The sequence below is a fragment of the Mytilus trossulus genome, chromosome 1 (assembly GCF_036588685.1).
Source record: "Mytilus trossulus isolate FHL-02 chromosome 1, PNRI_Mtr1.1.1.hap1, whole genome shotgun sequence".
In the NCBI taxonomy this organism is placed as follows: Eukaryota; Metazoa; Mollusca; class Bivalvia; order Mytilida; family Mytilidae; genus Mytilus; species Mytilus trossulus.
In genome coordinates this window covers 66,627,135-66,639,517 of record NC_086373.1, presented here as the reverse complement: position 1 = coordinate 66,639,517, position 12,383 = coordinate 66,627,135, and the positions used below count along the sequence as shown (strand labels likewise).

The window sequence follows — 12,383 nt, the reverse complement described above, 5'->3', positions numbered from 1 at the left end:
TAACAAATACTTTTCTACAAAAAAGTTCTCTCAAAACACTGGTTTTTTTTTTTAATTTCTACTCCTTTGCAACCATAAACAATTACATGCACAACAAAATCCTTTTCACAAAAAAATTATTTGTTACATCATCAGGATGTTGAAGCAAAACTTGACCAAAGCTAATGACAAGTAGTATAACACATGTATTCTTAATATGATTAAGGACAGTTTTTCATCTTTATAACAAATTTTAATAAATTGCTCCGCCAAGGGCAGCTGGATACAATCGCAGAGGTCCAACCCTGTACAGTTGGGGCAAAAATGGACACAATATTCGAGCTTGATACATGTCTGAATATTTTCAACTAGTAAGTTTGCAATAATATTAAGTCTTTTTGTCCTTTAAAAAAAGGAAGTAGAAACTGTATAAAATGCGTATACATGTATGATCATATATATTTGATATATATATATGGGTGGAACTAGTTTATTCTTAAAAAGTATTTGTAAAAGCCTACAAGGTCACGATGAAGGTTGGACTAACAGCTAACTAGCCAGCTGACATATGATTTATGATTGCATAATACAAGTAATACTATATATATATATATGATGAGGATTCATTTCATTGGTGGATACATATCAGTTTTTCATAAATTCTATTAATTATTACATGTACAAAGTACTGTAAATTCAGAAATTATTGTGTGGGATATTTATCATTGTGATTGTTGCAGAATGCTTCAGATATATCTGCCAGATATCAGAATGCAACTTCTTATTTAATTGTGATTCTTATCCATTCCCATTAATATATAATAATAAAAGCCTCATAATAGTTTCTGAATTTACAGTATATATATATATCAACACACTACCTTTTTAAAGACAGCGATCAAAGCGCACAGTAAGCTTAGCAGCGCCAGTGAGCCATAAAAATGACAGGAAGTACAACATTAGGAAGAAAATGCGCTCTGACAACAAAACCAAAAGCTTTTTCAAGATAATTGCATAGAAATAATTAGTGTGTTGAAACAGTGGATCAAACGACTCAAAGAGAGACAAAAACTGATATACATTTATAGTTCATGCATGAATGAATCCACATGGAAGTGTTTTCTAGCCTACAACAGTACCTTCTTTTTCTTGCCAACGTTTATAAGTTTGATATCCTAAAAATAAAAAAAAGATCACATGCTACAGAAAAGATACAAACCGTCTACATGGGGAGCTTATTGTATGGCAATATCATTTTCCTTTATCAGCTTGACCTAAAAGAACATTACAAGGCGTTTTTACACTAAATGCATGCCATTATTTAAATTTTGCATCCCATGCATTGAAAGGAAAATGATTTGCTGAATGACATAAGAAGGTTATTCAGAGTAATTTCTAGGGTAAATTTGTAGACAATTTTATCTAAATACCCAAAGTGAAAATAAGTTTATTAGGTATTACTGCCTAGTTTTACCACCTGTGCATCCACAGTGCAATATACATCTAGAATGAACTAAAGCATCATATTATTATTTTTCTAAAGTACATGTACTTTGCCATACAATAAAAGTTTGTACAAGTTGATATTCTACAGGGGATCTAACATAATGTTGTAATCCTATTCATATTCATGCAATAAACTTATAATATGTACAATACATGAATGAATGAAGGGGTGCTATATATATATATAACAGTTCATTGATACACTGATACTCATTAATTTATGCAAAAATGTACATGGTATCATGTTAACCTGTTCTATTTTCAACCAGTAACTTCTAGAAAATTCTGTTGATTCTGTATACTACATTGTATATAAGCATCCTTGATTTTGATTGGCTGATATATCTGGTACAAATTTCTCACGTTTATTTTAAGATGAGTTTTGCTTATGTTTCATCATCTTCAGGGTAAGTATCTTTTTTATCCTCTCTTAGATCAGTTATCTGTTAAACTTTTATGCCCCTCTTTCAGGGGAGATAATTTGTATACTTTATCAAATGTATGTGTCACTCTGTTTTGTCCAATGTTTAAAGATTAAAGATTTCAATTTTGAATGTAAAACTAAACCAGCTCTATTGATATTTAGTGTAATTAAACAGATATCAAGATCAAAAGGGATTTTTGAGGAATCATTTTGCCTATCAGCTCATAATTGTTTTCTTTCTCGGCTCTTTCTTTTGCATGTCCCCCCAAACCTGATCGATATATATAATTTTTTTTAATATCACTGTAATTTTTGAGATTTGAAAGTAACAAATGGTAATCTTTAAATAGAATCTTCAAATTTGAGTGAAAAAATAGGCCAAATAAGTCCCTTGTCACACCCCAGTATATAAGACAGTAGTGAACTTTTAACCGACAAAACAATCAGATTTAATCTTTGCTTTTTAAGTGCAGTTCAATCAAATGTTTAGACAATAGCAGAAATCTTGAAATTGATTGAAACAACAAAAACATTAATTGATACATGCAGTCGCCTACATAAATAAAGTAAACAGGAGGTGATATCGTTAAAATACTCTGAATTTTCTATCTTCTCTGAAGTTGAAATAAAAACAATTAAGGCCATTTATATAATTACCAGAAGGAATCTTAAAAAAGAAACAATTTTATTCTATTTGATGTTTAAAGGAGTATTAAGTTCAGTAAGGGCCATATTTGGCCTCAATTATAAAGTTCATAGTTACAAGACAATAAATGTTTTAAGTTGCCTTAAAGACACGTGAGAAAGTGAAACAGAACTATTTTTGTCAAAGTTTAATTCTAACACGTGGATTTTTACATCCCAAAAAGGTCAAGATAAGGGATTTTGGTGAAATTTGACAAAATCAGCTGGATTTCAACTAAATAAAGGACCAGGAAACATAGAGTGCAGGCGTCGACAAACTTAATATTCAAATAAGACATGTGAAATGTCTTCATAAAAATTATTTTAAAAGATCTACGTTGTGGACGTATGTGCTCTGTGTCTCCTGTCCAATAATCCATGGAAATTAACCCTTTTTCATTGATTTTTTTCGTGAAAAATCAATACGAGTACAACTTGTGACGTCATAATGAACTGCAGAAACGTAAATTTTTCAACAAAATGGCTAATTTCATATCTAGTCATTGTATCACCTATAATGTATTGGAATATTGGTCAATAAATCCGAATTTGAATTTCACCCTAAAAAAGGGGGCCATTTTAGGACCTTACAGAACATACTCCTTTGAGGTAATTTTGCTATTGTAATGAAAAAAAAAATGATTATGCAGTAAAACTATGGTAGATTTTGCTTTTTAAAAATCCATTGTATAGTGAGAAGGACAGGTAAAGGGTAGATATAAGTTGTACACTGTAGGCTAGCTTGTCCCAACCCGCCTACACAATGGACTGAAAATAAATTACTTTTTCTTTTGCCTTTTATCATAACCATGATAACAAGGTACAAATACAGTCTACAACTTTATATAGATGTATATGGATAAACATAGGTCAATCCAGGGGGAGGGGCTACCTCCCACCCCTTTTAGTGAGAAAAAATAGGGAATCACTGAAGCATGATTGGAGTGGTGGCCCTGTTATGTCATTCAATGTCTTGCTCACCTGAAAGAAAGTTTTGGATCAGCCACTGATAAATGTTTAAGCAAATAAAACATTTGTTAATTTTGAGCTAAGAAAAAAAGAAATTTATTGGGAAAAGAAATGACTGATTGATTTATGAGTAGACAGAAAGTAAAATCCATATAATGCAGTGTATTTTTGATAAACATTTCTAGATAACAAGTTGTGTGTCTGATATAGAGATCTGAAGAAGGATTGTCAATTTCAAACCTTGCTTAAAATAGATTAACCATTTCAACTACAGAAAACTAAGACCAGCATTCCTTAAACCTGACATAAGTCAAGTTCCAAGAACAACTAATGGTTTTAATCAGTGATAATTATATTGGATCTTGCCAATTACTTATAAATATCCTAACATAGGCTGGCCATGTCATCCTGTGGTCATTTACTTCTAATTAAATTTTCTATTTACCTGATTGACATGATTTATTGTAGTTCATTGCTTGAAATGGTTTGTTTATAGCTTAAAATTGGTATTTTGGAGGTGCTTTGAAAAGGTTTTATAGGCATGGATGGAGAGGTGTCCTATTGGCACTCATACCACTTCTTCTTATATTTTAAGGCAAATATATTTAAATATTATGCTGTCACAGGTTCCTTTTTCAAATTGATTCACTGTTTTTAGCATAAATTAGGCTTTTTGAATTGTTTCATATTGTTAGTGTATAACAAATATACAGTATTTTTTTATTTTGAATGTTGAAGGCTGATCATGAACAGTGACTTCTTGTTGTTTATGTCCTTTTCCTTCGATTTCTAGTGGATGGTAATAAGTAACTTGTCTCATTTGCAATCATACCTCATCTGATTATTTTTATATTTAGATGGTTGTTGCCTTCAAAATATCCCTTTTCTTTATACAATATCTCTGATTTTTGCAGAATCATAGTGTTTGAAATCAATCTTGTGCTTCATTGTAAATCAACAAAATAATGTATTCAATCATTGCTTAAAAATTTACATAGTTGAAAACTTATGTTTCACCCAAAACTTGGCTAAAGGGTACTAAACTACCAAAAATAAATGACCCAGTAATTCAATCCCACGGGCTATGTCAACAGGTACCCAAGGCATGGAATTTAATGATAAAAATTATATGAGAAAGGTCACAAAGTTGACCTTGAGATTTAATTTTCATTTCTCTGTCTTTTTCTTTTATCAATTCTACTTCATTGACATACATGTAAATACACCCTATACTCCTCATTTCTATTTTCTGGTCATACCTCCAATTAATTATGATACTATCATTATTCAAAAATACCATTCAGTTTTAGGATACATAGATTTATATACAGATGTCATGCATGCACTATGACATTATTTACCTTGTGGCAATAAAATGAATTATTTTATGACAACATCGACCTTAACAAATCTGAACAATGATATGTAGAGGACATTACGCTATTCTCAAAGTCAATCATCTCCCGTTTAACATTGTTTATCAACCACATAAAAATTAATTTTCAAAATATCAAATTCATATATAAATATATGTCTTTATGTACATGTACATGTAGTAGAATGGTTTTGAAATGCCTGTAGGGAAGGGGAATAAAAATCATTAAAATGTCTTGGACATGTCATCTTTACGATAATCTGAGGTCCCTAAACCCATTAATGGTCATAAATAAGTTTTGTGATTTATTAAGAATGTATATAAAGATTTATCATGAGATATTAGTAGAATTAGACAATTAATCAATGTTATAAATTGAAACCGAGTATGGATTTGACATACATCCAGGTGTTTGAAGATGAAACTAATGGAAATCTTAAAGCTTCAAATCAGAATTGAACACAGTTTTCCCTAGAAATTCTTTGAGAGAAAGTCTTGGATAATAAATGGCAGAGGGGGGTTAACCTAAAGGATGGTTTTCATGAATTATTTAGGCATATATGTCAAAAGAGTAATACAGAGGGTTACATTTTAAAGAATGTTACAAACTGGGGTTAAAAATTGAATCTCGAAATGGATTTAAAATGCAGTCAGGTGTACATGTTCAACTAGAATCTAATGGAAATTTAAGCTAACATTTGAATTGAACACAGATCTAAGGTTTTTCTCAGAAATTCTTTTGAAGAAAGCTTTGAACAAGAAAGGGGCAGATGGAGTTGACCTAAAGGATGGTTTTCACAACTTTTGTAGAAATATGTCTAGAAAGCAATTAGAGGGTTGAACTATAAAGGACAGGCAACACATTTTTGCACAGGTGAACATAGGTGTTGCTGATTGTTGAAGGCTGTATGATCACCTATACTTGTTAACTCCTTGTGAAGAGTTTTCTCCTTAGCAATCATACATGTACCACTTCTTGCTATACACCTTATCGTTATTTGTCCGCCATTACTGGAAATGACACAGGTTCCCGTAAAATTTTGACGTCATAAAACAAAATATCTGACGCCACAATGGAAAAGGGATTGTTGTATGAATCAAAAGTTCAAGCGGCCGGGTCAGCCGGGATTAGTGATAAGGTGTATTCTTACTATGAACACTGTCGCTGGAGAACACACTGTCATATTGAGCGAAAACAGATTCTCTGAATAAAACTAATGCTTTACTGAAACATATAAAAGTCTAGTACATATGGCATCTAATCAATTGTAATATTTTTTTCAACATGTCCAATTGGTTTAATTACAATTACAATAAAAATTGACATGCAACTTGGTGTCTGCAGATGTGTACATGCATGTATATTTTGAACAATTGAACATTGTACATACATTGTACATTGTAGCTGAAACAAAAACTATTAGCTAAGAAAAATCATAAAGTGGAATACAACATGTACAGATACCTGTAATAATAAATATCAAATCAGTTAGGGCCATTGAAAATTGAATGTTGGTTTCCCCTAATTCAAGAATTTTTGTTTATATAATATAGTTTTTTGGGGGCAAAATATCAAACTAGCCACATGCACTCTACAGAGAAAAAATCTTAACCATTGACAGGAAATTCTGTTTTACATTATACACATTATAAATGTGTATTTTGGTCTAAATTGTACATTTTTTATGAAATTTATTAAAACAACTAAAGCATCATTGCATGATAAGAGTCTTAGTAAACAGTCACACCCTTCTTAACTGTATCAGTTTAAAAATGTCCTAAAGGGTAAAAAAAGACCTGATAAAGTTAAGGGAAAACAACAATCGTTTTGCATCAAAGAAGTACTTGTATAATTATTACAAGGTCACATTTTGAATAGAACATACAAATGAACTAAAAATTACAGGAAAAGGGATATTAAATCACTGTTTATTTGAACTTAAAATATATGTGGGTTTTTTTCCTTTTAATTAACATCTCACAACCTTAAAAGACGTCCTGAAATGCTCCAGGTACAAAATGTATCTAAATTGTCAATGAGAATCTAACAATCTTCTTCTATCAACTTCTAGAGAAAAAAAGTTTTACAAAAACACCAGTTGAACTTGCATAAATATTCTTGCATAGAAAATTTTTGAAATGATGACCATTTAATTTAACATTTTGAAAAAAAAGTATAATTCTAAAGAATTGCAGAGTATATTGACTAATAAGTGTTTGTGATGCTTTTCCTTAAAAAAAAACCCATCAAATTCTTGAAACTCTTGACTAACCTTGAGCTCATTTTCTAATTCAGTAACAGCAGCAGACGGCCGCCTAGTTCTACTCAACAGAGGCTGTGATGTTGTCATGGTGACAGAAAATCAAAATCCCTCAATAAGAAACAGAGGATGTCGTATATTGCGAACTTAAAACCCTGAAGAACCGACAAAATTGTGCCGTTTACATCAGGTAAAGTCAATGAACAAGAAAAGATGGCGGAAATGGTAATTAGATGAAAGGATTACCTGAAGTAAAACAACAGATATTAATTGTACTTCAGGTGTTAAAATGACAAGTGACACATATTTTTACAGACAGGACATCTACATTGTATGTAAAAAAATTAAGTGTATAATAAGATTAAAATAGACCAAACTTACACCCATTTTGAATAACTTTGTTCATTCTGAGAGTATTGCATGGCAGTTACATAGTCCCCTAGGCTAACGGTTAAAAATTCCTTGTATTAGAACAAAATTCTAATTCTTTAACCTGTCATGGTGTAAACTATATATATATAACAAATATCTAGTCAATATCTAAGCATGGTGAAAAAAGTGTTGAAAACTGATTATTTAATTTAATTTTCTAAGTCAAAGGACAGTAACTCTGCACAAAATCATTAGGCCAGAACAAAATTAGGACTTGATCTGTGACTTGTCATGATTAATCTCTTAACCAATTTTCAAATCAATATCTTTAATAATGAAAAAAAAATAGTTCGGAAAACTGTTACTTTATTTTTAAAGTCAAAGGAACATAACTCTGCTGAAAATCATCAGACCAGACCAAAATTGAAACTTGATGTAACTTGTCATGATAAAACAATTCACCAAATATCAAATCAATATCTTCAAGCATTAAATTTCAAATGAGAGGCCAAAGATACCAAAGCGACATTCAAACTCATAAGTCGAAAATAAACTGAAAATGTCAAGGCATAAAAAGTCCAAGAGATAAACAACAGTACATGTTACACAAAACACCTCATACATGTACATGTTTATGTAGCAAACTAAAGACTGTCTTTAAAAAAGGCACGACATCACGCCATGCTATATTGCTTAAAAGATTAAACACCAAGACCAAAAACCAGGGGTGATCTCAGGTCACAGGTGTTCTGGAAGGGTAAGCAGATCCTGCTCCACATCATCATGTAGCACCTATCATGCCTATAAACTATAGTGTTTACATCCAAGGCCACCATGCACAGCTAAATTCAATCATTGTTTTGCTATTTTCAGACTGTTTGGTAATGTACAAATACCAGGTACATTTACTAGTGCTAAATGACTCAGTGATTGATGATGTACAATGTACATGTACATGAATGGTCCTTGTTGTATCTTTGACATATTCCCCATTTCCCTTCTCAATTTTATTCCTTGTACAAAATAAAAATATATTTCAAAAATAATTAAAAATTTGGATGGGAATAAAATAATTTCTATATTGAGACTTTACATGTTCCTTAATTTATTAGTTTAAATATCTTTATTACACAGCTATATTATACTTCTACTTGAACAAATCAATAATGACAATAATAAACATGTCAAAAATTTCTTAATTGAAATTTCCAGGCTTCCAGCACATTTTAATTTTTTTCCTTCAAATTTACGCTTATACCATGTTAAATGCAAATACAAATGACTGTATATACATGTTTATATGTCACAGTGACATTGTTATCATTTTTCAAAACCATAAATGACGTTTTTTTATTGGGAAAATGCATATTTCTTATTGAAATTGGGAAATTTGTGTAAATGTATTTTATTCTAAACACATCTCTGATTTTCAGCTGACCTTTGCTGTCTTTTTTGCACTGTTTATTAATGTATAATTTAGTTGTCAGACATTTTCAACCTGAACGGTACTTTTTGGAGAGGGGAAAAGAAACATAGAAAGCTACATATACATATATATATGTTACGTATACAAACACCAAATGATGTTTCTGATCAAAAAACCGGATCTCAAAAGCGCAGTCTAATATCAAAATAATAATATGAATACTATCTTTACAAATATTAATATATTTAATAATAGTACAGAAGCAAATGTACATTGTATTTGTTTTTGGTAAAACATGTGTTTGTAAACATCAACATGTGTTTTTAGAATACCTGTAATGTTTACAATGTATTCCATAGGACGATATTCTAGGTATCGTATGATTAGACTCTTGTTTCTCGTGCTTGTTGTTTGATACAAATTGAATGTAATTTATAATGTTATTATTCAAAGTTCTGCTTTACATTGCCTGGATAGCAAACTCCATACTTCTGCCTTGCCTGTACATTTGTATTATTGAGTTTTATTGTATAAATAATTTATGTTCTATGAAGTCTGGCGAATTAGAACATATAAATACAATGCATGCCATCACTGTTTGGGGAAAATGTAAAACTTTTTGGGAGAAATTTTAAGCCTTTCATTGAGTAATTTGGAATTTTTTCTAGGTGAAAAAGCCAAATTTTGGCTGCAATTTGAGGCAAACAATATCACTGTGTCATGTACATTGCAATTGTATGTACATGTACAAATGTAAGTACTTGTCCTCTTGTGTAAATTCACTAAATTGTACATAAAAAATGTAAGATTTGATTCCAGCAATCAGGTTTAAAAAAAAACATATATACATGTATATGCCTCATATCATTATTTTTATGACTAAATATTGCAGTTTATCTGCCTTTAATTTATTTAATTCTAAGAAAGCACATTCTTTTAAGTAAACAGAACCCCTTCCTTATACTTGTAGTACAATCAACCCTCAAAATACACAATGTGTATGACTTGTTTTTATTCATGTAGCAATAAAGAAAGGTAAACTCCAATAAGCATGTTTTAAGATCTAGAACTTGTACACTGTGACTGTTACATAATGAAAAAAAATTCTGTTCATGATCTTGAACATGTTGAAAGATGGTATTTTTTTCACGGAGTCAATCATATTCAGCATGTTCAGCAAAACTCCAAAAGCTACCATCACCTGATCACATGTACAGCTAGAATTAATAACGGAATAACAAGAACCAGAATTAAAAACCTGCAAACTACAAAAACTTATCCTCATTTTCAATGATTTTTGGAAGATTTCCCCCAATTTGAATATGAAACTTTAATATTGATTCTTTCACAAATAAAAATTCAAACATAAAAACTCCTGAGATCGTTTATGTTGACAGTAAAGATATCTTTATTATGATTATTTTTTCTCAGTGATGAAAACTGTATATTATAATATAGTCCTAATAGAATTTAATTATATAATATAACTATTTAAAAAAAAACACAAACTTTAAATTATTTCCCATGTTCGGAACATGAGCTTGTTGTTAAAGAACATGGTACCTTGTTTACATTTCTAAAAATAACCCAATTTGGGAATTTACGTAAATATGAGTAACACATTCTGTGCATAAAAAAACAATGAACATGTTACATGTATAAACATGATACATGTAAATATATTTAAGCATTTTTTGGCATCTTCTTTTTTTATAACTTTTTAGACTTATAAAATTAAAGGTCCACATTGGTCAATTATATACAATGTACATGTATATACATGTACAATGTGTATTTATAAAACAATACAGATCTAACATTGTTGGGTTGATGTTTAGAAGAGTTGTATATAAATATTAAAATATCAACTTTGCTTTTTTAAAACACTTATCATATACCGTATTAAGTTTCTTGTCGCTTGTTTGCATTTTTACTGGTCAGGGTTTCACTTTTTGCAATTAAGTTTATAATAAAAAATGTATTTATTTCAATTACCACATTACCATGATTACCTAAAACTTAAATTTTGCATACACTTATATCATGTATAAAATAATATAGATCCGCAGATAATCATGTGAAATCTCAAACCCATATAATATGAAAGACCCTCTTAGTGCTGGCCATGGCCCATAATAAGCTCTTGCAAGGCATTGATCCAACTCTCAAAATATCCCATGAATATATGAACTAAATAACTAAGACAGGCATGCAAAAAGTTTAATGACATTTCAGCACATGGTGTTCTCATTTAAGGGCACAGTAAATTAGATTATAGACACTCACATGTATGACATGTGCTACTACTGTTACAGACACAATTATAAATAGTTGGTACCCTTGCCCTTGCAAATTAATACAAGTGCAAAAAAATCCCCATGTTCAGAGATATTTTGATAAGTTGGCAGGTGAATAACTCAATTAAATTACTCTTGTATAAATAATGTGCATACTTTGCACTGAAAAATAATGACTGCGTCTGTTTTGCTTAATTCATATTGAACATTGATTGAATTTGCACATGCACTTTGATTTTTGACATTCAGCTGCAGTTTTTAGGGGATTCCCACTTTCAATGGTTTAAAAACAAGAACAAATGTTTTTAAATGTAAATACCCTTGTAGATCTTTCAGTCTCCGATAATTTTTTCTCAAATTTTAATCCAGGGTTTGGCTTCACTGCCAGAATACCCGCAGAATCACTTCTTCCTCCGTTTTCCATGTCCTCCGACATTTTGGCATTCTCTAATCACGTGATAAATCTACTAAAAATATCACACATACCACGTGGCAAAACTTGAAATCTTTTCTGGCGGGAATAATACGAATCACAATTTTTGCGACTTTTTTTTACAAAGTCATTAATTGATAATTTTGGAGACTGGCCATTTTCTTTCTTGGGGTGTCTAAGAGGAAATGTTTAGATTTCTCGCAAGTCCACCATTTTGAAATAAGAAAATAAATTCAACTTGACACTGGTTAGTTAAGTATCATGAGAGGAATCATGAAATTCATAGAGAAAGTCCCCGATTTCTATACGTTGATATATATAGGATATTTTTTTTCTGAGACAAGTCCCTGTGCCTGCTTAACATTTACAGAAGGGCGTAAAAGAGGGGGGTATTTGCACGGAAGAACGCGAAATAACATTGCCATTTCATGTGAACCGAACAATTAGAAATGTCTTGAACGTTGGTCTTTTCACCGATTTCACGAAACTCGGTAAATAAACAATATTTTTCACGACTGCACATGAAATAAAAAGGGCAGATCACATTACACGAAAATAACCACGAAACACGCGTCTGGCGTATAAACAAAATTTAGTCCTGGTATAGATCTATGATGAGTTTATTTACCACCCTCTTTACAAAATGGATCTCGGTTT

General features: G+C 30.9%; 1 protein-coding gene across 8 annotated transcripts in view; it reads right to left on the bottom strand.

Annotated features, from left to right (window-relative positions):
• Positions 1 to 11,763, bottom strand: part of LOC134682677 (adenosylhomocysteinase-like 1) — a 69,937-nt gene extending 58,174 nt beyond the window's left edge. For 2 of the 8 annotated variants that reach the window (XM_063541787.1, XM_063541788.1), the window contains exons 1-2: positions 11,613 to 11,763; positions 1,119 to 1,154 (exon numbers count right to left, since the gene is read on the bottom strand). In XM_063541787.1, coding sequence (XP_063397857.1) covers positions 1,119 to 1,154; positions 11,613 to 11,729 — 153 coding nt within the window. In that variant the 5' untranslated portion in view covers positions 11,730 to 11,763. Of the gene's footprint in view, positions 1 to 1,118; positions 1,155 to 7,210; positions 7,407 to 11,612 lie in introns of those variants that run through there. The other 6 variants (XM_063541790.1, XM_063541791.1, XM_063541792.1 and 3 more) reach the window with 5 other exon arrangements.
• Positions 11,764 to 12,383: the final 620 nt, after the last annotated feature.